Raw genomic sequence first — 27472 nt, forward strand, 5'->3', positions numbered from 1 at the left:
GCGGCAGGGTAGGCGTTTCCCGGGGGAGGGGTGGAGTCGGGTCGGCCACGCCTCCAGCAAGCCGGAAGCAGCACGCCGTCGCCGCCCGGAAGATTGAGAGGGGGCACCCGCGCCGCCGGAAGCTGCCGTACGGATCTCGGTGATCCAGGGCGATGGCTGGATCACCGGGGACACACATGGAGCAGCAGGAGCCGGGCGCCACTTTGGACGACGGCATGGACTCATTCTTGGAAAAGTTCCAGAGTCAGCCTTATCGTGGCGGCTTCCACGAGAGCCAGTGGGAAGAGGTGGGCGGGCCCGGGGTCTCAGCACGTGCGTGCGTGGGCGTCGTCCCAGCTCCTGGGGCCTCCCGGGCGCTGAGGCGCTCTACCGCCAAGGTTTGGCGCTGCCAGTGGATAGGTGGTTTCTACTTGCGTGTAAAAAATCGGCCCCGAAGCTTTGAGGGTCTTCTTAAGCTGGCAGTATGTTTAGGTGTTCAGGTTTTGGAGTCAGAAACTTGTGAGTGCAGAGCTTACCTGAGACCGTCCCCTTATGTGTATAATTCCTCCGACTGGAGCACTTATCTCTTAGGATGGTTGGCGAAGCTAAAGTGAGGGGGTGGGTGAAGTGCCAGGAACAAACGAGTGCTCAACTCGCTTGGTAGTTACTGCCGCTCTTGTAAGAATGTGGGAACTGAAGGGTCTTTCAGTATTCTGCACTCTTATTTGGAGAAGGCAGTGGCACCCCACTCCAGTACTCTTGCCTGGAAAATCCCATGGACGGAGGGGCCTGGTGGGCTGCAGTCCACGGGGTCGCTAGGAGTCGGACACGACTGAGCTACTTCACTTTCACTTTTCACTTTCATGCATTGGAGCAGGAAATGGCAACCCATTCCAGTGTTCTTGCCTGGAGAATCCCAGGGACAGGGAAGCCTGGTGGGCTGCCGTGTCTGGGGTCGCACAGAGTCGGACACGACTGATGCGACTTAGCAGCAGCACTCTTTATTTTACAGGTGGGACACTGAGGCCGGGGAGGGAGAGATGTCATGAGGATTTGCAAATTATGATGAGTGAGAAAAAACTTTGATGTGGAGACCTGGAATTGGGTCTACTCAGTGGAAATTTTATTCGTATAGTTCATTCTTCTCTTAACAACCTCCAGGAATTTGAAAAGATTCCTCTGTTTATGAAGAACTCGCCATCAGAAATTGATCCCCTGGAGAATCCTGACTTGGCCTGCCTGCAGTCAATTATTTTTGATGAAGAGCGATCTCCAGAAGGTATCTTCAGTGACTCTCTAAGCTCCTCCATTAAATTGAGATAAAGTGTGAGTCAGAAAGGTTTTGATAGATAACAGCAGTAGTTAGCCGGAGCTAACTTGTCACGTTTATTCCACATATACTTCTTTGTATACCTACTAAATACTAGGCACCAGGATACAGGAAGGAATGAGACTGCCCTCAAAGGTCACACTCCAGTGGATAGCTCAACTCTCCTAAAGACAAACCTGTGTGATAAGTGCCAAGGTGTTGTGGGTGCTGTTGGAACACCAAAGGTGGGGGGCAGGGGGAGGGGGTGGTGTAGAAGTGGGCTTTCAATGAGTGGGAAATTTGAACTGCATTGTAACAATTTTCTAGGCTTTTGCTAAAGTGAGGAGGGGAATTTGCATTCAAGGGACTCAAACAACATATTAAAAAACAGTAGTGTGATTTCCCCCCATTTCTTCTGTAATTAAAGCCCTTTCTTCAAGAGATAAGTATACTTTTTTCCTTTATGCTTTTTTTGGTGTGTGTGAGCACTTAATAATCTACTTTCTAAGATATTTAGAATTGATTGTAGTTAAGTACATGTGACTTTATTTCTCCATATTGATACCCAGTTTTATAGCATTCATTTTTGAGTGCTATAAAAGAACCCTATTGGTTCTTTTTGGTTTGTCATTACATTATTGTGTGATTTAGATTTTTAATGAGCCCTTTAAAAAATAGGGAATAGTGATTTTTTTCTTCTCTTTTTTGCAGATCAGGCCAGGACTTACAAAGACGAAGGCAATGATTACTTTAAAGAAAAAGACTACAAGAAAGCTGTTATTTCATACACTGAAGGATTAAAGAAGAAATGTGCAGACCCTGATTTGAATGCTGTTCTTTATACCAATCGGGCAGCAGCACAATACTATCTAGGTAATTTATTCTATTATTTAGTACTTTCTAAAAGATTAACTTATAACAAACTATTACATGATGGCTAGTGGGGAGGGTTTGAGAGTGTCAGAGGAAAAGGAGCTGTTTATCCCAGAAACCTAAGATAGCTTACTTTAACTGAACTTTGATCTTCCAGGTAGATTGGTCAAAAGGGATGTCAGATAGATTGTATAATTCTTTCTGTTTGAGCCAAATGAGTAACATCAAATACCTTAATACATGAGTTGGTATGATTTGGAATTTTTGAGCCCAGATGCCTCTTCTCTCTCGAAAGTAAGTTTTTTCTTTTTTTTTCCCCTGGCCTCCTCTCAAGGATGGTAGAAGGATTAAGGTGATAAAGTTCTTTGTGTGAGAGAAACTGTATTAATCCAAGGAGAATTTCTCAGTAGTGTGTGGGTCCTTTGAAGTAAAACGTTCCTTGGACAAGTAAAATTGGACAGTGCTGCTGCTGCTTTGGTGATTTGCAGTGCACGTTAGTATGTTAACACTGAGAAAACCTACAGCAGAGAACCTTATCCTGTGATTCTCAGATTTTGTGAGCCTCCTTTTCAAGTAACACTTAGGAATATGCAGGACTGTTCTGCAGACATGACTTTGGGAAACAACTGATTATTTGGGTGACATCATTGTTGGTATCTAATCTTAGGCATATTAAACCCTTGTTTCTTATCACACAGTTTTAGAGAGGACCTGGGAATGACTTCAGCCTTTTCTGAGGGACTGGTAGACAATAAGCCTTAAAGTCTAGCTGGGATAGGTCTACTGGGACTCATCACCTTTGGAGCAGAGTTTCTTTCCAGTCATAATCTGCTCCAATTTTTTTTCTTCTTTAACCTGTTTGATTATAAAATTTTAAAAAGTAAAAGTGGTATAGAATTTTGGAGATTATTTGAGCCAACCAGCCCCCTCATTTTACATAGGCGTAGAGAAGAACCCCTTTGGTTAGTGCCAGACTCTGGACTAGAAACCCAGTCTTCTTACTTCTGGAGGAATACATTGTCTTCATTCAGCACACTGAGTTCTTGTTCTGTGCTAGGCACTGGCATCATAGAAATGAGTAAGACCTGACTTTTCCTTAAAGGAGTTTCATTCATTTACCTATTCAAACAGTAAATACAAAGCATTTACTATGTGCTAGGCACTGCACTGTAAGAGCTACATAGTTCCTTTCTTTGGGGAACTAAAGAGTGTTACAGATAGGCCTGCTGCTACTGCTGCTGTTGCTGCTAAGTCGCTTCAGTCGTGTCCGACTCTGTGCAACCCCGTAGATGGCAGCCCATCAGGCTCCCCCGTCCCTGGGATTCTCCACGAAAGAGTACTGGAGTGGGGTGCCATTGCCTTCTCTGACATATGGGCCTAGTAAGACCAAAAGCACCTTGCAAGAAAAACAAAACAAAACAGGTATTTGCGATACCAGAGGAGCAAATGCATAATAATCAAGAGATTTCTTAAATGATGTCACTGGTATGGCTTACAAACCACTTTCACATTTTTTATCCCTCTTGAGTTCATAGCAACTATGTATGGTAAATAAGGTTAACAGGTTTATCCCTAGTTAACAGAGTAAGAAACTGTAGTAAAATGTAATAAATGTGTAAAATGCCCTAAGAGTATGCAGTGCCAGGATTAGGATTCAGAGTCAAGTTTGCCTCAGAAAACACTAAACAAAGACGCCTTTGTCCACTCTTACAGAGGTACCTGCTGCTGTTGATTCTTTAGTACTGGGTACTTTGTAGGCTTTTCAATATACTTGGTAGCTTTGAATTTTCCCTCTACTGGCTTAGACTTCAGTTGTCTCAAGCCTAATTAGTCATTTAGCCTGTGTCTCTTTGTTCTCCAGCTTTAAAATGTGTTCCATTTTCTCATTCTTGTCTCTGTATTAATGGCTTTTTTTTTTTTTTTGTCAAGTGATAGGGGTTGAAATGCATATGTTCAGTCTACTACCTTTAAGCAGAAGTTTTTGGATTTCTCTTTATGTATTTTTTCCACAAATAAGATCATGCTGTTGTTCCAATTCTGTGTTCAGTTTTCACTTAATTTTATAATGTAAACAATTTCACCTGTCATTAAATTATTTGTGAATACTGAAGTTGCATCATATGGACATGGTGCTGCTGCTGCTAAGTCGATTCAGTCGTGTCCGACTCTGCGAGACCCCATAGACGGCAGCCCACCAGGCTCCACCGTCCCTGGGATTCTCCAGGCAAGAACACTGGAGTGGGTTGCCATTTCCTTTTCCAATGCATGAAAGTGAAAAGTGAAAGTGAAGTCATTCAGTCGTGTCCTACTCTTCTCGACCCCATGGACTGCAGCCCACTGGGCTCCTCCGTCCATGGGATTTTCCAGGCAAGAGTATTGGAGTGGGGTGCCATTGCCTTCTCTGTCATATGGACACACCAGTGTTTAAACTATTTGTTTTACTATACTGCTGTTGTTGAGTATATAGCTGCTTTTAGGCTTTTCTAAGTAATGCAAAAATGAACAAAGTTAGTGATAAAAATTTTCTGATAATTCTGATTATTTAGGCTAAAGCAGGATTTGGCAGACTGTGACTCAGGCCACATCTGGGTCCCTGATCTCCTGTGAGCTAAAAGTGTTTTTTTAAAGGATTATGAAACAAAGAATGTGTAACAGACCATATGTAGCCTGTAAAGTCTGAAATATTTACTATATGTCCCTTTAGAGAAAAATTGTGCTGACTCCTGGGCTAGAGCTTTAGAAGTGAAATTAATAAATATATACCAAACTGTTAGTAATACTCACAGTATAAACTAGAGAGTGAAAGTCACCTCTTGCCTCCTAGGTTGGATAACCAGTGTTCATGATTGCACACTTTTTTTTTTTCCTTTTTAATGCAATTACACATGTATGTGTGTACATGTGCCTGTATATTTAGATTGGTTTTTTGTTTTATAAAGATCGGCTTCTGTACACATTGACCCACCACTTAAAACAATGTAGGAAAGACATCCTGTCATGCCTTTTACATACAGATGTATCTTACTCCTTTAATAGCTGTATTTGGTAGTATGGATTTAGTATAATTTATTTCATCATTACTAAATTGAGGGTATTTAGGTTATCTTTATCTTTTCACAATTAAAAATAATGCAGCAGCTCACATGCTTTTACATTTGTCCTTGGACATTTTTTGCAAGCATTTTTTCATTTTTTTGCAAGCCTTTTTAAGGATCAGTTCTTTGAAGAGTATTGTTGGGTCAAAGTGAATATACAATACGCGCGCCAGTTTGCTCTCTTGGTTTACTCTCAGAATGCCCTTTCACCATATCTTCACCAATATTGGGTATTACCTGTTTTTAATTTTCAGTTTCATGTTAATCTTAATTTCTCTAATCAGTAGTGATTTTGAGCATTTTTCCATGTGCTTACTAGCTATTTATAGTTGTTTGGTGGGTTGCCTGCTATTCTAAACATTTCTGAGGTGCTTGATGAGCATAACAATTTTTTTTCTATAAACAATTGCTCTGATTTATATTTCTCTAAGATTGTCCAAGAGTGTTTTTGTTTCTACATGCAAAATTTTGGAAATAATCTGATCTCAAAACTTGTTTTCTCGTTTACTGAATGGTGTTTTGTCAGGCAATTTTCGTTCTTCTCTCAATGATGTGACGGCTGCCAGAAAGCTAAAACCCTGCCACCTCAAAGCAATAATAAGAGGTAAGTCCTGTAGAGCTACAGTGTGACTGTCACCATGGAAAGTGGGCACGCGAAACACCAGAAGTATTTAAAAGTGCTAAGATACTAATGAAGTTACCTTATTTTTGCAATCTTAGTATTAAGTCGTTATCAGCAGCAACATGCCATTTTTAAAAGAATTCTCTGGATATTAATTCAACCCTCTGTGTTTTAAGAATTGGTAGAGAAATTGAAACTCCACATTTTAAATTAATAAAGAATAAAATTAATTAACGCAGTTCTAAAAGCCTCATTCTAATTTTTTTTCCAAATTAGCTGATTGAAAGACAAGATCTTCAAATGCCATGTTATTGTTAATTAAAAGATAAGTTATAGGACTTTCGCTGATAACTCTAATGTTCAGATGTTCCCAGATTATTTCTTCTGTCCTGGTCTGACCTTTGTATGTAATCATTTGCTTTTATTACTTGCATACTTCACCTTTTCTTTGGGAAGCTCAGTGGTGCTTTGTAAACTTTAATTTTCATTACATATTAATCTCTATATCCCGATGGACCAACTTAAAATGCTTTATTAAAATTATGCTTATGTAATCATGGTTAGGGAGTTTATGTAGATCTAGGCCCTTCAGCTATAGGGAAAGAAGATGGGCAAATACATTGTGTATAGTCATGTGGAATTGGCTACAGGCTGGAAGTCTGTAGCTTGCTTGAATTGTCGTTTTTACCTTACTGTGTGGCATTGGCAAGAAACCCATTCTGTCTCTGAAAGCCGAGGTTGAATTCTGTTGACATTTAAATTTTTTTAGTTCAGATGTTTTTAAATTCTGTAGAAAGCCCAGAGGCTAACTGGAGGAAAAACACGATTGATTAAAGGAGAGGTAGCTTAAATTGGTTGGAGAAGGCAATGGCACCCCACTCCAGTACTTTGCCTGGAAAATCCCACGGATGGAGGAGCCTGGTAGGCTGCAGTCCATGGGGTCGCTAAGAGTCAGACACGACTGAGCGACTTCACTTTCACTTTCACTTTCATGCATTGGAGAAGGAAATGGCAACCCACTCCAGTGTTCTTGCCTGGAGAATCCCAGGGATGGGGGAGCCTGGTGGGCTGCCGTCTATGGGGTCACACAGTCGGACACGACTGAAGTGACTTAGCAGCAGTAGCAGCTTAAACTGGTAGCCATCAAGAACAGCTTTAGGAGATACCTAACATATTTGGTTTTGCCATTGCTTTTGTGAGTGACTGAGGCAAATTCTGCTTTCTCTCTCCATTTAAAGTCATCTGAGATGGACTTTATTCTTCTCATTTATAGATGAGCAGCCTAAAGCTCAGGGATACTCAGTCGACTGTCTAATGTTTAGTTGGTTGCTGCTGCTGCTGCTGAGTCAATTCAGTTGTGTCCGATTCTGTGCGACCCCATAGACGGCAGCCCACCAGGCTCCACCGTCCCTGGGAATCTCCAGGCAAGAACACTGGAGTGGGTTGCCATTTCCTTCTCCAATGCGTGAAAGTGAAGTCGCTCAGTCATGTCTGACTCTTAGCGACCCCATAGACTGCAGCCTACCAGGCTCCTCTGTCCATGAGATTTTCCAGGCAAGAGTATTGGAGTGGGGTGCCATTGCCTTCTCCAGTTTAGTTGGTTAATGACAGCTAGATTTCCAGCCCAGATCTCTCTGATTCCAAAGACCATGTTCTTTGCCACTAAGCTGTAGCCTTCCCTACTTTAAGAGTCCTTAATACCAGAAAGAGAGTTTTGAGCTGAATGGGACCTAGAAACCTTTCTGATCTAAAATACAAGAAACAGTGTTCCTTGTCTGGGGAATGCACTAAAAGGGACTTTATCGTCCATTTCCCAGAACTTCAGGCTACTGGCTGGTAGCTGGTTGAAGTTGGGGGTCATGTGCAAGGATGGCTCTTTCCATGCATCTTGTCCCCGGATACTAAGGGTGCTGGGTTCTACAGGTGCCTCTTGCCATTTGGAACTGAAAAACTATGTCGAGGCTGTGAACTGGTGCGATGAGGGGCTGCAGATAGATGCCACAGAGAAGAAGCTTCTGGACCTGAGGGCTAAAGCAGACAAGTTGAAGGTTGGTGGCAAAATTAATTAGCATCTCCCAGAGTGGATCTTGGGTCCAATTGTATAATTTTTCTTCTTTAAAACAAAACCCAGGGAATTCCCTGGTCATCCAGTGGTTAGGACTTTGTGGTTTCACTGCTGAGGGCCCGGATTCAATCCCTGGTGGGGGAACTAAGATCCCACAAGTCATGTGGTATGGCTAAAAAAAGAAGAATACAACAACAGACACAACCCCGAATCAGTCCCTACCCATGAGGCTCTAGAGGATACAGAGAAGTAAATAAGTAATTATAACACGATAGAGGTAAGGAAGAATATATAGTACTTGATAAATTTGTGACTATTATGATTTGAATAAATAGACCAGTGGCATAGTCTAGTCTGCACACTGAGTGTAACTATTGAAAGAGGAGGGAAAGACAGTTAAACAGCTGGGATGTTAGGCTTCTGTTTGTTCGTTGTTGTTTAGTTGCTGAGTCCTGTCCAGTTCTTTTGTGACCTCATGGACTGTAGCCTGCCAGGCTCCTCTGTCCATGGGCTTTCCCAGGCAAAAATACTGGACTGGCTTACCATTTCTTTTCCAGGGGATCTTCCCAACCAAGGGATCAAACCAGTGTCTCCTGCATTGGCAGGCGAGTTCTTTACCACGGAGGCATCATGGAAGCCCTAGGCTTCTATAATGCTGTGTAACTTCCAACATTAAGACGTCTTTAATTTGCTGATGAAATGTGACATTTCTGATACATAACAGCAAAAGTGATGATTAGAAACAATAGTAATAACAGACCATCACTACCAAAAAAAACTCAACATTAGCACTTACTGTATGTATGTTCCAAGTTCTAGTTAAAAATTTTACTGATATGAATCTGTCTAAATCACACATAGTCCTATAAGGTAGGCACGATTCTGATTCACTTTGCACTAGTAAGGAAGCTAAAGCAGAGAGATCAGAAAGTCACATAGCTGGTGAAGCTGGGCTTCAGTCAGGCAGTCTGGCTCCAGAGTCTACAGTCTTAGTCCTCTGCAATACTGTCTCACATGTTTGTTCCATAACTAGACTTCAGTTCTCTTAATTCTTGGTCTGGGTCTCTCTTCACTGCTTATACTATGAAATGGGAATTTTCAGTACCATGGGAGCCTAGAGCTGGCCCTGAACAGGGATAAGTTTTAGTCAGATCATTCTGGTCATGTCTACAAAAGTAGAGGTATGGATCCACATGGTTCAGGAACAGAATTTTGAGCCTGGGCAACTAAGTATGGCCAGAATTTCTAACAGTGGCTTATACAGGAGAGAGTATCTAGAAGGCTACTGTGGAAGGCCATTGCCAAGCCTATCTGCAGACGAGCCCTTCAGTTCAGTTGCTCAGTTGTGTCCGACTCTTTGCGACCCCATGAACCACAGCACGCCTGGCCTCCCTGTCTATCACCAACTCCGGAGTCCACCCAAACCCATGTCCATTGTGTCGGTGATGCCATCCAACCATCTCATCCTCTGTCGTCCCTTTCTTCTCTTGCCCCCAACCTTTCCCAGCATCAGGGTCTTTTCCAATGAGTCAGCTCTGTGCATCAGGTGGCCAAAGTATTGGAGTTTCAGCTTCAACATCAGTCCCTCCAATGAACACCCAGGACTGTTCTCCTTTAGGATGGACCGGTTGGATCTCCTTGCAGTCCAAGGGACTCTCAAGAGTTTTCTCCAACACCACAGTTCAAAAGCATCAATTCTTCGGCACTCAGCTTTCTTTATAGTCCAACTCTCACATCCATACATGACTACTGGAAAAAACCATAGCCTTGACTAGACGGACCTTTGTTGGCAAAGTAATGTCTCTGCTTTTGAATATGCTATCTAGGTTGGTCATAACTTTCCTTCCAGGGAGCAAGCATCTTTTAATTTTATGGCTGCAGTCACCATCTGCAGTGATTTTGGAGCCCAGAAAAATAAAGTCAGCCACTGTTTCCACTGTTGCCCCATCTATTTCGAAGTGATGGGACCACATGCCATGATCTTAGTTTTCTGAATGTTGAGCTTTAAGCCAACCTTTTCACTCTCCTCTTTCACTTTCATCAAGAGGCTCTTTAGTTCTTCTTCACTTTCTGCCACAAGGGTGGTGTCATCTGCATATCTGAGGTTATTGGTATTTCTCCTAGCAATCTTGATTCCAGCTAGTGTTTCCTCCAGCCCAGTGTTTCTCATGATGTACTCTGCATATAAGTTAAATAAGCAGGGTGACAATATACAGTCTTGACGTACTCCTTTTCCTATTTGGAACCAGTCTGTTATTCCATGTCCAGTTCTAACTGTTGCTTCCTGACCTGTATATAGATTTCTCAGGAGGCAGGTCAGGTGGTCTGGTATTCCCATCTCTTTCAGAATTTTCCACAGTTTCTTGTGATCCACACAGTCAAAGGCTTTGGCATAGTCAATAAAGCAGAAATAGATGTTTTTCTGGAACTCTCTTGCTTTTACGATGATCCAGCAGATGTTGGCAATTTGATCTCTTTTTTCCTCTGCCTTTTCTAAAACCAGCTTGAACATCTGGAAGTTCACGGTTCACATATTGCTGAAGCCTGGCTTGGAGAATTTTGAGCATTACTTTACTAGCATGTGAGATGAGTGCAATTGTGCAGTAGTTTGAGCATTCTTTGGCATTACCTTTCTTTGGGATTGGAATGAAAACTGACCTTTTCCGGTCCTGTGGCCATTGCTGAGTTTTCCAAATTTGCTGACATATTGAGTGCAGCACTTTCACAGCATCATCTTTTAGAATTTGAAATAGCTCAACTGGAATTTCATCACTTCCACTAGCTTTGTTTGTAGTGATGCTTCCTAAGGCCCACCTGACTTCACATTCCAGGATGTCTGGCTCTAGGTGAGTGTGAGTGATCACACCTTCGTGATTATCTGGGTCGTGAAGATCTTTTTTGTACAGTTCTTCTGTGTATTCTTGCCACCTCTTCTTAATATCTTCTGCTTCTGTTAGGTCCATACCATTTCTGTCCTTTATCGAGCCCATCTTTACATTAAATATTCCCTTGGTATCTCTCATTTTCTTGAAGAGATCTCTAGTCTTTCCCATTCTATTGTTTTCCTCTATGGACCTAAATGGAAGCGTTATGTCCTGCAGCACAAGTGTAATTAAAGGGAGATTTCAGGGCCCAAAAGCATAACTCTGAAATGAACCAAAGCCTTGCAGCAATATGGGTAGTGGTTATTCAAAAATAATGGCTGAACCTTCTTAAGAATAGCAAGCTTTGTGGCATTTTACCTTGCCCTATCCCATTGCATCTCTCCCAAGGTCCATAGTAGCCTTGAAAGCCAGCAGCCCACAATTATGGTGAAAATGAGCATCCTGGTAGCCACCAGAGGAGGCAGAACAGTATTAAGCCCCATTGCCAGAAGATTGTCATTATTTGACCTTCTAGAGGACCCTACTCACAAGTTGTTTTTATTTGAGGCATCTTGAAACTATCCCAGTATGAAAAGCTTTTTCACAGAGGGTTGGGATTGGAGCCATTTGTTAAATATGATTTGAGGCAATTATGTAAGATTTCATCTGCCTGAGGCAGTGTTAAACAGTTGAGGCAAGTAATAGGCTTACCAGAAAACTTAAAAGGACAAGCTGGGGAATGAGATTCTGTAGGGTCTTTGAAAAGCTCCAGTGTATTCCTGGGAATCTAGAAGGTCCTGTATGAATGTTCTGAGCTATTGCCTCTGCTTCCCAAGAGGCTCAGTGGTAAAGCATCCACCTGCCAACGCAGGAGATGCAGGGGACCTGGGTTTGATCCCTGTGTCAGGAAGATCCCCTAGAGGAGGAAATGGCAACCCACTCTAGTATTCTTGCCTGGAGAATCCCACGGACAGAGGAGCCTCGTGGGCTCCAGTCCATGAGGTTGCAAAGAGTTGGACACAACTGAAGCGACTTAGCATGCAAAGCAAAGAAACTCATAACTCATACAGTCTATTAGCAAAAGCAGTATTCCAAGAAAACTTTGTTCTCTCAATAGAGGAACTAAGTCCTGTCCCATATTACTATTAGTAATTTTAATTTGGTAAATTAAATTTACCTAATTTAATTCCAGCCTGACTGTGTACAAAACTTCTTTTTCAAGGTTCCCTTTTTCAAATCTCACAACTTTCTGTATCCATATTAGTTCCTTATTTTTCATCTAGAAACAGTCAGCTCTAGGACAAAACCACATGCTCTGGTTGCGGGGGCTCCAGTAGTTGTGGCGTGTGGGACCAGGGATCAAACCCTTGTCCCCTGATTTGCCAGGTGGGTTCCCAGCCACTGTACCACCAGGGAAGTCTTCCCTTAACTTTTCAGAGCAGTTCCTAGACCTATGTGAGAGGCTGTCTCCCAGGTTTAAGTCCTCGGCAAGTCTTGCAAATAAAACAAATCTCACCTTTTTAGGTTATGCTTTTTTTTTTTTTCAGTGAACAATTGCTAACAGACTCTGCAACAGAAGTAACATGAACTTGGTTAACCTAATGTACAATAAGTGAGACATGTTTACATTGGTTAAACCAACAAGCTTAAGCTAGCTTTATTATCACATATAATTTAATATTGAATATTTCCAAGATCATGTGAATCTGAAATTCATTCTGGCCAGTTTCCATTATATTTAGAAAAAGTTAATTTGTGTTTACTTTTAAGTCTGTTAAGTAGAGCTTTCTTATACATTTAATTTTGATAATATTTTCCATAGAGACATCTTATATGCATAATGTACACATAGACGTACAAACAGATGAGACTGGAGACCTTTTAGCTTGAACATGTGCATGGTTTGTAAAGCCTAAAGTACTTACTGTCCGGCCCTTTAGAGAAAAAGTTGGCCCCTATTAATCACAGTCCTGAGGGTTGGAGTAGGATCAGCTGGTTTTGGGCAGACTAGTAGGAAAAGGAAATCTGAGTTATAGTTCTGGCAGATGAAGTAGATGGTGGTATTTTTCTCTCCTGAGCTGTAATTGTGCAAAAGGCAGAGTCTGTGATAAGTTTTTGGCCCAGGGCAGGGTCTCTGATATGTTCTTGGCCTGGGTTTTTCCCGGTGTGTTTTCCTGTACTCCATCTATAACAGAGAAGTTTTAACGCCCCATTGGCCCTTATGTCAGGTCCTCTTTCCAGAATGCCCTTTCTCTTTCGTCTGGTTTCTGTCTAAACCCACCTCCGTGGGGCAGAATCAGTCATCACGCCCTCCTCTGTGTTTCATAGCACTCAGCTGTACTCCAGGCTAACACTAGAACTTGTCATGTGTCTGTCCCTTCAGTGGACTGTGAGTTCCCGGGTAGGTTTTTGACATTACTGCTGCCACTGGGCCTAGCACCCAGACATGTGCTTCTTAAATGTTTATTGAACTGAATCCAGCCAGTGGTGTTCCTTGATATATAGGAGCCAGAGTTGAATAGAGACAAGAGATAGCTATTTAGGGTCAGGCTAGAGTAACAGAAGAGGAGAGGAGGCAAGTTCCCTAGAGCTGATGCATCTGAATTTTTCATTTTCAGCGAACTGAACAGAGGGATGTAAGGAAAGCAAAGCTCAAAGAAAAGAAGCAGCAGGATCAGAATGAGGCTTTACTCCAGGCCATCAAGGTGAGTTCTCAAACTTTCGCCCTATGGTCTTGCAGAATTCACTCATCATGAAGTTGATCGGGAACCTTTCTGGGGATGCTTTACCTGAATGAGTTGTTCATTTTCTTTCTGCTTTTGGTGAAGCAGTGTGACAAGTCAGACCCCCTGAGTTCAGTCAGCTGTCTCAATTGTATGCATGTGTTGGTTTCAGGTAACATGTACTGAATAGTTGCTATGGGTTAATCATTATCTAATCTTCACAGTAGCCTTCTGAGGTGGGTCGTCGTGTTCCTTCTTATTGCACGTAGTCTCAGAGAAGCCTCACCCGCTAGTGCACGTCAGAGCCAGGTCCTTGTGTTAGTCCCGTGCTATACTGCGTCCTGAGAAAGTGATTTTAGCATGTAGCTCTACTAACTGTCACAATAACACAAAATTCCACCTCGCCTTCCCTCTCTTTCCTACATTTTAAATAAATGTAGGAAAAGTCTGATCCAAATCTTGCTTTCACAAGTCACTTATTGGGCCTTGGCTTCACAGGGGAGGTGATACTGGCTATGAGTTTGGTTCTTGATTTCATTCTTTGTTGAGTTAAATTATGTACCTCCTTAAAATTATTTGTTGGCTTTGAGAACTTCACAGTACTAAGATGCACTCCACTAGTCCTGCCCTACAACAGAAAATCTGTTAACATTTTAATAGATTAAACAGAAGGGAATAACTCCAGAGAGATTTGGTCATTTTCTCAAATGTAGAGTAGTAGAATGCCTAGACATTGGCATACAGACATTATTTTGGTACTCTCCTTTAACTCTGCATCTGAAACTTCATTGTACTTGAGAACTTCTCTAAAGAGTAATATACCCAAAGCTATCTATATTGTATTTTAGTGGTTTAAAGCTGGGTCAGCAAGCTGCAGCCAGTGGCTCATGGCCCTGCCTATTTGTGTCTTACGATGACTTTTCACACTACAGTGGCAGAGTTGAGTAATATCCACAGAGGCCATCTGGCCCACAAAACCTAAAATTTTTCTTAATCTGACCCTTTCAGGGGAAGTTTGCAAATCCCTGGTATAGGAGATACCATCAAGGTAGTTTTGATTGCATGTCATTTTTCCCTTGTGGGCTAGCCTTAGGAAACTCCCGCAGCATACGTAAGAGGTGACTCTACCATTCAGACCTTTGATTGATCCTTCTTTCTATGACAGACCCAAGATTAAGTCAGTGTATGTATGATTTTTGGTATCCCGCGTCCCAGCCAAGCTGAAACATTTGCCATTTTTGTACATGCCACTCTGTGTTTTTTAATACCTTTGCACATGCTGTTCCTTGCCTGAGGTAGAGTGCCCTTCCACTCCCCATGCGCCTCAATTCTTCTCCCTTTCAGAGTCATTGTTCAAGACCTAGCATTGCCCAGTCACCTCCAGCCTCCAGGCTGAATTAATTATTCACGGTCTGCAGTTCCACAGCTTTACTTCTTCCCTTATGTTGGACTTATTACCATGTCTAGTTCATGTCTGTGACAAGAGTCTCGCTTGTGGTAGACGGCTGGTAAAGGTGAGTTCAGCAGGTGTCAGGGATAATAAAGACGAATCATGTGTAGAGCTGGCCTTCTCAGAGCTTGTAGTGTTACAGTTTTCCCTGTTTTAGTGGAGTGAGTTTGCATCCTTCTCACATAACATGTATGTTTTTGCTTTAATCCAGGCTAGGAACATTAGGCTAGTCGCTGAAGCTGCTGGAGAGGATGAAGACTCAGCCTCAGAAGGTCTCAGTGAGCTTGTCCTGTATGGGCTCGGCTCTGAGAACCCCTGTGGAGCCAGGCTGGGTGTGGATGACCAGGGAAGACTGAGCTGGCCTGTGCTTTTTCTGTACCCCGAGCATGCCCAGTCAGACTTGGTCTCTGCTTTTCACGAGGATTCCAGGTAACTTCCGTCCCCGAGAGCCTTCTGTGGTGCTTGCATGCTCTTCCCTGTTCTTTCGGCAGGATGGACAGGTAGAATTTTGGGTGAGGAGGGAAGAGAATAGTTCTAGAGAGTTTTATTACACAGTCTGGTTTAGCGTAATCTCTCTAACCCATAGCTGATTTCTCCTTTCATTAAGAAGCTTTGCAGTGAGAGACATGGTCTCACTCTCATACTAACACCACAGTACAGTGTTTGTCAAGCACTGGGGGTTGTCTCTTGTGAGAGATGGAAGTATTGGAGGTAGTACATGGATAAAACTGAAGGGTATGTTTATTAGAAAACACGTAACTAGTGATTTTAACATGTGGTTTCATAGTTAATGGTTAGACTGTGGCTCAGAATGTTGTTAATCCTGTCAGTTAAAGAGAACTATATGTCATAATGGGACAAATGATTCACGTATTTTGGGCACTGTTGTCAAAATGGATTAGGCCTGCATTTCATGATTTATACATTCTTGATATGTCCGTGAATTGGTGTCCAGGGGATGGGATGTGGGAAAACAAGATTATGAGTTACTGATACCAGAAAGTACATGTTATATCTCCTTAGGTTTATTGATCATCTAATGGTGATGTTTGGTGAAACACCCTCTTGGGATTTAGAGCAAAAATACTGCCCTGATAATTTAGAGGTAAGGAAGTTTTCTTTTGTCGCTCTATGAGAATTGGGGTTGGGGGAATTGGGGTGGAGCAAGGTTTCACTGCCTTTAAAAAAAAAATTGTGGGAAAATATAAAACACATAAAATTTACCTTTTTAAACATTTCAAAGTGTACGGTTCAGTAGCATTAAGTGCATCCACATTGTACAACTGTTACCACCATCTGTCTCTGTTTTCATCATCCTGAACTGATGTACAGGAACTCTGTTCCTCCTCGCTGTCCCTGAATGGATCTACTCTAGGTGCCTCATATAAGTGGAGTCATAGAGTATTTGTCCTTTTTTATCTGGCTTAATTTACTTGGTGTAATGTCTTTAAGATTTATCATGATGTAGCATGGGTCAGAATCTTACTGTTTTTAAGGCTAACATTCCACTGTTGCAACTTTGAAAAAAAAAATCACAACTTACAGAACAAAGAAATTTGTCTTCTGTTTGAGGGTAAGATGTCAACTGATGCCCCATCACCTCTGAAGACTCAAGTGTGTTTCCTACACACAAGGATGTTTTCTTTCATGATCCCAATAAATCATCAGAATCAGAAAATTAACTTCGATACACTAGTACCAGCTAATCCTCAGACTCCCATTAGTTTTCACAGATTTCCCCCCCCCCCAGCCCCCAGAAACACTTTTTTTTTTTTTTTTTGCATGTACTACTAATTAAAAAATTTTCTTTTAGTTGAAGTATAGTTGATTTACAGTATTGTGTTAGTTTCTCAAGTATACAGTAAAGTGATTCAGTTATTTTTTTTCCAGATTATTTTCCATTATATGTTACTATGAGCTATTGAAAATAGTTCTCTGTACTATACAGTAAATCTTTGTTACTTATGTATTTTATGTATAGAAGTTTGTATCTGTTAATCCCATGCTCCTAATTTATCCTCCACCTCTTTCCCCTTTGGTGGTAATGTTTGTTTTCTGTGTCTGTGAGTCTCTTTCTGTTTTACATGTAGATTCATTTTTAGTTTTTGTTTTAATTTGTTTGGCCACACCACACGGTATGTGGTGTCTCAGGCCCCTGACCAGGGATTGACCCTGTCCCCCCTGCAGTGGGAGCACCGTCTTCCATTGTACCGCTGGGGAGTCCCTGTATTATTTTTGAGATTCCACACGTAATGATACCATATAATATTTTCCTTTGTCTGACTTACTTCACTAAGTATAATATTTTCTGGGTCCATCCATGTTGCTGCAAAAGGCAATTTTTTTTTATGGCTGAGTAACATTCCATTGTGTATATATATAACATCCTCTTAAGCCAGTCATTTCTTGGTGGGCACTTGGGTTGTTTCCATTCTTGGCTATTATAAATTGTGCTGCCTTGAACATTGGGATACATGTGTCTTTTCAAGTTAGAGTTTTCTCTGAATATATACCCAGGAGTGGGGTTGCTGGATCATATTGTAACTATTAGCTTTTTAAGGAACCTCCATACTGCTTTCCGTAGTGGGTGCACCAATTTACATTCCCACCAGCAGTGTAGGAGGGTTCCCTTTTCTCTACATCCTCTCCAGCATCTATTTGTAGACTTTTTAACGATGGCCATTCTGACTGGTGTGTGGTGTTACCTCACTGTGGTTTTTGATTTGCATTTCTACAATAATTAGCAATGTTGAGCATCGTTCCATGTCACTGTTGGCTACCTGTATGTTTTCTTTGGAGAAATGTCAGTTTGGGTCTTCAGCCCATTTTTGAGAGCTTTTATCATGAGTGGATGTTGAATTTTGTCAAATGCTTTTTTGGTATCTGTTGAGATTATCACATAGCTTTTGTCTTTCCTTTCGTTAATGTGATATATCACAGTGATTGATTGGTGTACATTGAACTGTCCTTGTGACTGGAGTGAATACAACTTGATCTTTTCTTCTTTATACTCCCTTCCCCCACATTTTGTGATTTTTATGTCCTATTTTATATCTTCATGTTTATCCTTTTGCTATTATAGTTTTAATTGCTTTTACAGAATTTTTTGGTTTTATAATCTGTGTACTGGCTTATTTAAATGATCTTCTATCCTTTTAAATATTTGCCTTTCGCATTGTGATCTTCTTTTCCAATAGATTCTGCTGCTTTTTTACTTAGAGAAGACCTTTCAGTACTAAAGACCCTCAGTATCGCTGAATTCTTTTAGTTTTGCCTGTCTGAGAAATTATTTATCCTTCTTTCTATTGTAAATGATAGTTTTGTCGGATAGGGTTGTGGATTTTTCCTCTTCAGGACTTTGACTATATCATGCCACTCTCTCTGGACTGCAGTGTTTCTGCAAACAAATTCCTGTTTAACTGACTCTTTGTCTTTCTCTTGCTGACTTTGGAATCTTCTCTTTAACTTTTGCTGTTTTAATTATGCTGTGTCTTGTTCTGGATCTATTTGGGTTCATCTTGTTTGGAACCATCTGTGTTTCCTGTACCTGGATATCTATTTTTTTTGTTAGGTTTGGGAAGTCTTCTGCCATAATTTCTACAAATACATTTTTGGTCTCCTTTTCTCTCTCTTTGCTTTCTGGAGCTCCTATTATGTGTAGGTTGGCATGCTTTATATTAATCCGTAGATCTCATTTTGTTTTCTTCTTCTTTTTTTAAAATTTGTCTTTCTGTCTGCTGTTCTGATCAGGTGGTTTTCAGTATTCTGTTTTCCAGATCACTTATTTGTTCTTCTGTGATATTTAGTCTGCTGTTCATTACTTATAGAGTTGGTTTTTGTCTCAGCAATTGAGTTGTCTAATTTCGATTGATTCATGTTTATAGTTTCTAGTCCTTTTTACAGTGATCAGCATTTTTACTGATAATCTTTCTTAATTCCTTTAGCATTTTTATTACCTCCTTTTTGAACTTGAGGACTAATAGACTGGAGAGGTCAGTTTCATTATTTGTTCTTTCAGGGGAATTCTATTCTAACTGGGAGAAGTCCCTCTGCTTTTTCATTTTACTTCACTTTCACTATCTCTGTGAATTTATGAAAACAGTTACCTATTGTGGTCTTAAAAAAGCATTCCTGCTCAGAGTGTGTCCAGTATTTTTGGTGTGAGGGCTGTTTGGGCATGGATGCCAGCCACGTCTTCTTGAGTGTGCTGTCATCCCCTTGATGGTGGTGTGGCTGGTGGTGTGGTGTGTCTAGAGGCTGCCTTGGATGTGAGGTGGGGCCTCCTCTCTGCTCCGTGGCTTACCGGGCAGGGTCTGCTCCCCCGTTGTTGGGGTAGAAGCCACGAGGGTCAGGATGGATCAGGCTTCATTGCCCTTGAGTGTGTGCCCTGCCTCAAGGTGGTTGCTGAAGCAAGTAAAGTCCACGCAGTCTCGGTGAACTTGAGCGCCACCATCGTTCCCCTCAGAAGCAGCCCAGGGTCGCCTCCTTTTCTCTGTTGTGATTGTCCCAGATCTAGTGCAAGGCTGTGGTGTGGAGTAGGCTGGAGTTGGGGGTCAGGGTGTTGTGGCTGCAGGAATTGAGGAGGCTGTGGTGCCACCTGGGACCTGGGCTGCCTCTGTGGCAGACCCCTCCCAGGACCTGTCCACTCTAGATCTGACAGTCAGTTGCCGTGTGGAGTGGGCAGAACTAGGCTGCTTCCGTTGGGAAACCATCCCTGCAGATACCGTGCAGGCCCTGACCGCCTAGCCACTGTGTGTTCTTGCAGCACGGCCCAGTGCGTGTGCGGACAGCGTCTGCTGTGTGGGTACTGACAGTGGATTCTGCATCTCCCCCAAGTCACATCCCAGGCCCTCCAGCCTCTCTGTAGCTATGTCAAGTCCTCTCTCAGGGCCTGTCTGCCTGAGACCGGTGCTTAGCCGCTGTATGCCTTTGTGATGCCTGGTGCGTATGCTGACATGTCTGCCCAGTTTGACCCACCACCCTGGTGTGTACACTGACAGTGGTCTCTGTGGTTCTACTCAGACCACATCACCCTAGTCTGTCTGCACAGCTAGACTGAACCTGTGCCCTAGTCTCACACCAGGCTGTGGTGTGGGGTGAGTGGGGCTGGGTATTGGTCCTTTGAATTGGGAAGTGCTATCGAGGTGGCAGCCTCCAGTGCAGGTCTGTCTCGGTCCTGATTGTCAGCAGGCCGGCACATGTGCTTACTTGTACAGTCTGGGCTTCTCTTTGTGTCAGTGGATTTCCCAGCTGGCACACAGGCTCCTCAGGGTGAGCGTCCATCCATGTGGACTTCTCTTCACTACAGATCCCTTCCAGTGGTGCCAGTCCCAGCCTGATGCTTTTATTTTTTCCCCTGTCCTACCTGATTATGTGGAGATCTTTCTTGCAGGTTTGGTTGTATAGGAGATCTTCTGCCAGTTTCTAGTTAGTTTTCTGTGGAAATTATTGTACATGTAGATGTATTTTTGATGTTTGTGTGTGTAGGAGTGAGCTCCATATCTTCCTGTTCCCGCCATCTTGATCCCCTCTGCCAATCACCAGTAATGTTCTTTATAGCAGAAGGAATCCCACATAGTATTGTATCTAGTGCTTATGTCTCTTTAGTCTCCTTTGAGCTACAGAAGATTTTCACAGTCTTTAGTCAACTTTCTTGATCTTACCACTTTTGCAGGTTATAGACCAGTTATTTTGTGGAAAGTGTGGGTTTGTCTTGTGTGTCTTTGTGACCTAGATGATGTGTATCTGACCGGAATATCACAGAAGCAGTGCTATATTCTTGTTGCATCCTGTCAGACATCATAATTTCAAGTGTCCCATTACTGATGATGTTCACTTTCATCACTTGATTGAGGTAGGGGTATACAAGCTTCTATTCTGCATGAAGTTACTCTTTTCCCCCTTGTAGTTAGTATTTTATAGGGAGGTACTTAGAAATGATACAAATATTTTCTTGTTCATCAAACCATCGTTTATGTCAGTGGATTTATGGTTTCTTATTTTTTTAATTGAGCTATAATCTATTACTATGGTTATATTATGCTCAAGGTGTTTTGGATTTGGTCAGTGGGAATTCCTTCAAATTTGCTTCTGTGTCCTTCGGACTTGTCTCCATTTTTAAAGCACTTCCTTGCTTTGTGTTACAAGGTGTTTGAGGCTCAAATTGTGCTTTTTTTTGCCTTAGCTCTAGAGTCAGCCATTTTTCCCAAGGAGCTTTGGTTCTTTTTAGCATAAAATAGTATTTAGAAGTCAAGATCTGTGTAGTAGCTATACTCATAAGTACAGGGGTGAGGGAAGGCGAATGCTCACTGCTCCATTGGCGTGCATGTGTGTATGTGTGTGTGTATAAAAACATGATCTGTCACTGGTATCTCCAATTCTAATCCTATACCAACTCTGTCTCTATTTTTGCAGTGGCTTCTATTATTATTAATATATTTGTTGGATCGGTTGCCCTGCATTTAATTCCCCTCCCCTCACCACCAGCATCCCCTCTCATGGGGAGCCTCCCCCACTCATGTGGACTGACTCCTGCATCAGCCTGCTGCCCCAGCATGGTGCCCTCCTCATCCTTTATACACTATCGCCCTGCATGGCTCAACCATCCTGCAGCACTGTCTGTCTTATCCAGCATGGGTCCTCACTCCCCTCAGCAGGCCTCCCCCTGCCATGAGTGGCTGCTCTTCTCACCCTGCTTGGCTGGCCAGTCCCCAGTGAGAATGCACATCTCCACTGGCCGGGCTTTGACACCTGCCCAGGGCTGCCTCCTGTGTGGACATCTCTCTTCCTCTGCTCTGGGCCACTGCTGCTTCCTTTCGCCATACCTAATGGCTCTACGACTGAATTGTTAGGGAAGGAAGGCTCATAGGCCTGGATTTGAGTCTCAACAGTTGCCATCTCTTACACATTTCCCCAGATTTGGCCTCAGCATGCCTAGTGTCGCTGAAGCCCTTTACTAGTGTCTGACTTCTGCTCCTCTGTTCATCCTACAGGTCTACTTTGAGGATGAGGACAGGGCAGAACTATACTGCGTGCCTCCCAGTAGTACCCTGCTGCAGGTGCTGCAGCACCCCAGGTGAGTCACCTTCATGGGGCTGAGTAGACCAGAAGGATGCTCAGGCACCATCCCAGGGACACAGCCAGGTTCTCGTTTCACTGCTGAGCACTGGCCTTGTACTCCCCTCCCTTCTGCCCTGGATGCAAAATTGTGAGACAGCAGCCCACGGAGACTGGCCCAGGCTTCTGGCCAAACAGGTTGCAGTGTGCTGACTCAGCCCATTGCACCACAGCCGTGACATCCTCAGGGGGAAGTGAATGGGGCTGGTTGAAAAAGAAACTGCTGCCTGGTTTTTGTATCAAAAACAGCTGGGATGGCCCTCCTGTTAATTGTGCCTGTGTCCCTTGATGTTGTCGTATGGAAAGAGCATTGGCTCTTGAAGTCAGACACCATCGTTTAGTGGCTGTGTGCCTCTAAGCCCATACTGCCTCCCTGGGTCTGTTGGCTCATCTCTAAAATGAAGATAATAACTCTTAACTACGTATTCCTCAGGTAGGAGAGAGTAGGAGTCCGTGCTCTGATGCACTGAAAGGGGCGGTCTACTGTGAGAGGGCACCTTGGTCAGTTGCGGTGGGAGCCAGTTGGATTTGGCAGTTATCTCTTAGCTTTGGGGGTTCCTGGACTATAAAGTTATGCCCTCAATAGCTTTATAGTTGACCCTTGGGCCACTTTTCCCTGAGCTTTGAGCAAAGCAGATGTCTTGGATTTAGGTAGAGTCCAGTGTGCTAAGGGTGGTTGGGTTTGAAAATGGTGGTTGGGTTGGAAATGAGGCTGGAGGACCATGTTAGGACCGTGTGTGGCAGCCTCGAATGCTCTAGGGAGCATGAATCCTGACGATGGTGTGTGGAGCCCTAGAGGGCATTTAGGTAAAATCTACCAAGTAGTGTACAGATCTTAAGTGTACTGTTCAGTGGTGAGATGTGAAGTAGGGGTGGATTGAAGTTTAGGAGGTAGATTGGGATGGGAGTTGGTGATTGATGACTGACTCAGTGAGTGTCTAGCTGGTCTTGATGCTCCTGCTTTGGCCTGGCAGGGAGGAGGTGAGGATTTCTTCAGATATGATTGATGACTTCTCTTGGCAGCATTTTTTTTTTCCTAGCCCTAAATTACCCTTCTAGTTTATAGACAGATTTTTAGCTCTTCATTTTCTCAATTGTTAGCAAATTATCCAGAATTCTTTAAAGGTCTGAGGTCTACTCTACCTTATCTTCCAGAAAATGCAGAGAAATCTTAAATATAAAGCGGACTGATTGATGGAGGAAAACCAGTTTCATGCTTCTGAGAAAGTATAAATACATTGGAAGTCATTATTTTTTAAATGATTAGCGTAGGCAAGAGACCACCCAGCACAGAGTAACTTCAGACCAGCGACATCAAACTCTGGACTGGGTGCTGGGCCACAACACAGGCTCCTCTGGCCCAGATCCAGGCCCACAGGACGGTGCAGAAACCCCTGGACCCGAGTCCAAGGCCTTGCCTGCTGTCCAGCATGCCTGCTCCATTAGCTTTACGCCCAGCAACAGCAAAAGCTCTAGTGACCCGCACCTCCTGGCTTTTTCTCCCCCATGCCCATCAGGACCCCTTTCCCAATTAATGCAAGCTGAGACATGACAGCTCCCAGAAACCTTTCCTGATTTCCCTTTCCCGTGGAGGAATTATGTCTCTTTGGGCTAATACTGTACCTCAGAAATGCTTCTACAGTTGTACCTCGCTGTCATTATTTATCTCCCTTCCTCCAGACAGTGATAGTGGCTTTTGTTTGTTGTTTAATCTGTTTTTTTTAGCACAAGGCCTGGCTTACCTGGGCACGTACTGTTGAAGGAAGGAATGAAAGCATGTTCTTATTTTATGTTATGTTTAGCCATAAACATACATGATGCTAGAGCACCCAGAGGACTGGCCCGGAGGTTCTGGCTAGGTTCTAAGGGGGAGGGGGTCAGGCTAATTTGCAGACTTATAAACAACCAAGCAAATAAATGTGCTAAACTTGCGTTTTAATGTTGACTCATATCTAAAGGTTCACCTTGACTGTTGTTGGGAAAGTCCATGGATGATTAAGATTGCAATTCAATTATCCCTCTCTTTTGTTGTGTTCACTGCAGGTACTTTGTAAAAGCCCTGACACCAACATTTTTGGTCTGTGTAGGATCCTCTGGTTTTTGTAGGAATTATCTCCGGGGGAAAAAGGTGCACCAGGTAAAGTGACTGGGCCATGCTGTGGGCGCCAGGCTCCCTGGACCTCCTCCCTCCCCCACCTCAGCCTGGAGTTCAGCACACTAGAATCAGCAAGGTCTACTCCTCGAACCCAGCACTTTATTCCTGTCACCCCAGGGACAGGCCTTCCCTGCATCATGGTTGGGGAGGACCTGCTGCCTTCTTGAACTTCAGCCTCTCGGGTCAGACCGCTGAGCCCTAGCAGGCCTTCACTGTGCTCTCTTGCTGCTGAACCCTGTGCCTTGCTTATGACATCCTTGGACTCACTGCGAGTTGTGTTAACCACCAGCCTCCAGCTCTGACCTGAAGACTAACGATCCAGTGACATGGTTCTGCAGCTGTGTGCCTCACACTGCACACATACACAGCTGCACGTGTGATTGTAAGGTGTTAATGCTGAGAGGGCCTTCATGAACAGAGGCCCGCTCTGTTGGGATCCTGTAGATGCCTTGGGATGAGATGGGGCCAGGGAAGCCAGGTCCTATTTCTCCATCTTTTATGAAGACCTACAAATTAAGGGTCCTCTAGAACCCCTAAAAAGTTTGCCATGTTTCCTGATCTTTGCAGTATGGAGACCTGTGACATTCTTAGTATATCAGTTTTCATATTTAGAATTTTATGCCTTTTAAGCGGGAAAATCTTTTTGCACGTTGAGTTACTGTCACCTGTTGTATTTTTGTCTACAGCTATTTGCTTCCTCCTTCCTAGAGGATTTTATATGTCCTTACCTTGCATTGCCCACCCTGTGGCCCAGTGAGGAGGGTGCGTCCCTTCTCCTGATGCAGAGGGATGTGAGTGGACATGTCCGGGCAGAGCTTGCAGAGCATGGCGTGGTGGGCTCATGCTCTTCCCTCTGCCTGGGAGTGTGTTTCCCAGGGTGGGGCTGTTCCTTCAGCTGGATGCTAAAGCATGTGGAGCAGAGCTGAAGCAGCTGGCCTGCAGCCATTGACTGTGACATGAATGAGAAATATTTGTTGTAGTATTAATAATAAGCACTGAGATTTGGGAGTTGTTTGTTACTATAGCAAAGCTACCTAATACATCATTAAACTGAAACCAGCTGCTCTACTTAAGATAGACTAACTTAGGGTTTTCTGCTGTGCGTGCTGTCATCCATGAAGGGCAATTTGCTGTGGAATGTTTACAAAGAACCAGGCAGCCTTCCTTCCAGGTGCAGGTCCCTGCTTGTGGCTATAGAGCCAAAGTCCAGTGTCCATCATGAGCCTGGCTCAGGCCACACAGGCCATCCTCTCTTATTTCCCAGCTAGATTCTGTGCCCTTCCAGACAACAAGCCCTGTCCCAGCCTTGCTCCACTGCAGTGGCTATGGTGATGGGCAGCCAGGGTGAGCACAGGAGTGTGGGGCAAGGGCCCTGAGCATTCCCCTTCCATAGGGGCGGGACCTGTGGGGTTCGGGACAGGTGGCCCTCTTGTGAAGTGGATGGGTGTAGCGGGGCCTGTGGGCCTTGCCCTCACCTGGTGCCTCCATGGCCACTTGCCCATGCCTGGGATTCCAGCAGAGCCAAATCAGAGCTCCCCACAAGGACTTAACCCTTCTCTACCTCATCTTATAGATGAGGAAACTTAGGCTCAGAGGAAGGACAAGGGCAAGGCTGAGAAGCCAGCATCTTCGGCATCCCCAACTTGAGGCAGAGCCTTTCCCACCATCCCAGGGACCCTTCTTCCCACAAGACTAGAGTGCAGCCCTTCTCAGGGCAAAGGGTCAGGGATGGTGGTGGACCTCCCCAACTTGTCTGGTTACCTCTGTGAATTTAGGGTGGAGAACTTGGTGGGGGACAAAAAAAACCCCTTAAGCCACACCCTGATGAAACACTTCTGGAGGTGCACAAGGACAGGCAGAGAGATAAGTGGCTGTCAACATGGACAGCAAGCAGTATGCAAACCCTCATCCTAGGCCACATTCTCAGTTCTAGGATCCCAATTTTATAAATAAGATGGAGGCACACAGTCTCACCAGTGAGTATCAGACCCGGGATCTGAACCCAAGCATCTCATTCCAGAGCCCACCTGCCTCCTCTCTCAGGTTCCTTTCCTTCTGTTGGCTTTAGCAACATTTAATGGGCACCAACCAAGGGCAACCAACCTAGACAGCATATTAAAAAGCAGAGACATTACTTTGCCAACAAAGGTCCATCTAGTCAAGGCTGTGTTTTTCCAGTGGTCAGGTATGAATGTGAGAGTTGGACTATAAAGAAAGCTAAGTGCTGAAGAATTGATGCTTTTGAACTGGGGTGCTGGAGAAGACTTCTGAGAGTCCCTTGGACTGCAAGGAGATCCAACCAGTCCATCCTAAAGGAAATCAGTCCTGAATATTCACTGGAAGGACTGATGCTGAAACTCCAATACTTCGGCCACCTGATGTGAAGAACTGACAGACCCTGATGCTGGGAAAGACTGAAGGCGGGAGAAAAAGGTGACAGGATGAGATGGTTGGATGGCATCACCGACTCAATGGACATGAGTTTTGAGTAAACTCCTGGAGTTGGTGATAGACGGAGGCCTGGGGTGCTGCAGTCCATGGGGTCACAAAGAGTTGGACACAACTGAGCGACTGAACTGAACTGAACCAAGGGCAGGGCATCAGGTAGCTTCTGCCTTCACGGTCATGCTGTTGAGTGGGTGTCATAAACCTAACCCTAGGTTGAGAACTCTCCAATAAAGGGAAATGGAGCCACAGTCTGTCTATGCCCCTGCTGCACTCCTGGTGAAGGCCCTTCAGTGTCTGGCCCTTTACCACTTCTGTGGCTCCCTCCATCTCCAGCCTCAGCCTAGCCATCCTGGCCTCAGTTCAGCTGTGGTAGGATGGTGCAGAAGTGAGAGGATCAGCTCTGGAGCCCGGCTGTATGCTTTCTACCTCCAGCCCCATGACCCACTAGCTGAGTAGCCTCAGGCACCAGTCCTATCTGCAACTTGAGGATAACAGCACCTTCCTCATGCAGGTGCTGTGAGAATTCAATGAGTTAATTTGTGTGTAGCACATGGAACACAGCCTGCCTCATACCAAGAGTTTATGACACTTATATTCTCCAATCTTATGGTTTTAGCTTACGGCTTTTTTACGTTCCCTCTGGAAGACTCACTTCCCCTCCCTCCATTCCCACTGTTCCTCCCTTTATTTAATACCGATCAGGACCCTCCGTCAAGTCCAGCTGCCTCCTCCAGGAAGCCCTACTGGCTGGCCTCTTAGCACACATCCCATGA

The 27472-nt window shown here is 43.8% G+C and overlaps 1 protein-coding gene across 2 annotated transcripts; it reads left to right on the plus strand.

Annotated features, from left to right (window-relative positions):
- Nucleotides 1–124: 124 nt before the first annotated feature.
- Nucleotides 125–26947, plus strand: TTC4 (tetratricopeptide repeat domain 4). Of its 2 annotated transcripts, none has more exons than XM_086390081.1 (10): nt 125–287; nt 1141–1258; nt 2000–2161; nt 5783–5860; nt 7802–7926; nt 13426–13512; nt 15192–15409; nt 16004–16085; nt 21973–22055; nt 24140–26947. In XM_086390081.1, the coding sequence occupies exons 1-10, from the start codon at nt 153–155 to the stop codon at nt 24240–24242; spliced, it is 1191 nt and encodes a 396-aa protein (XP_086246207.1). In that variant the 5' UTR covers nt 125–152; the 3' UTR covers nt 24243–26947. The 2 variants fall into 2 exon arrangements, with proteins under 2 accessions (XP_086246207.1, XP_086246217.1); XM_086390091.1 differs by lacking the exon at nt 125–287 and adding an exon at nt 316–498.
- The last annotated feature ends 525 nt before the right edge of the window (nt 26948–27472 follow it).

This window comes from Bos grunniens, chromosome 3 (genome assembly GCF_055505025.1).
Source record: "Bos grunniens cultivar Pamir isolate PY7600 chromosome 3, Bosgru_T2T1.0, whole genome shotgun sequence".
NCBI classification, from domain to species: Eukaryota; Metazoa; Chordata; class Mammalia; order Artiodactyla; family Bovidae; genus Bos; species Bos grunniens.

Bases quoted from the DNA above. Each gene is read 5' to 3' on its own strand.
- TTC4 (XM_086390081.1), top strand. From the start codon at position 153: ATGGCTGGATCACCGGGGACACACATGGAGCAGCAGGAGCCGGGCGCC. The intron at 2,162-5,782 runs GTAATTTATTCT...GTGTTTTGTCAG, and splicing joins AGCAGCACAATACTATCTAG to GCAATTTTCGTTCTTCTCTC. The intron at 22,056-24,139 runs GTGAGTCACCTT...TGTTCACTGCAG, and splicing joins CAGGTGCTGCAGCACCCCAG to GTACTTTGTAAAAGCCCTGA.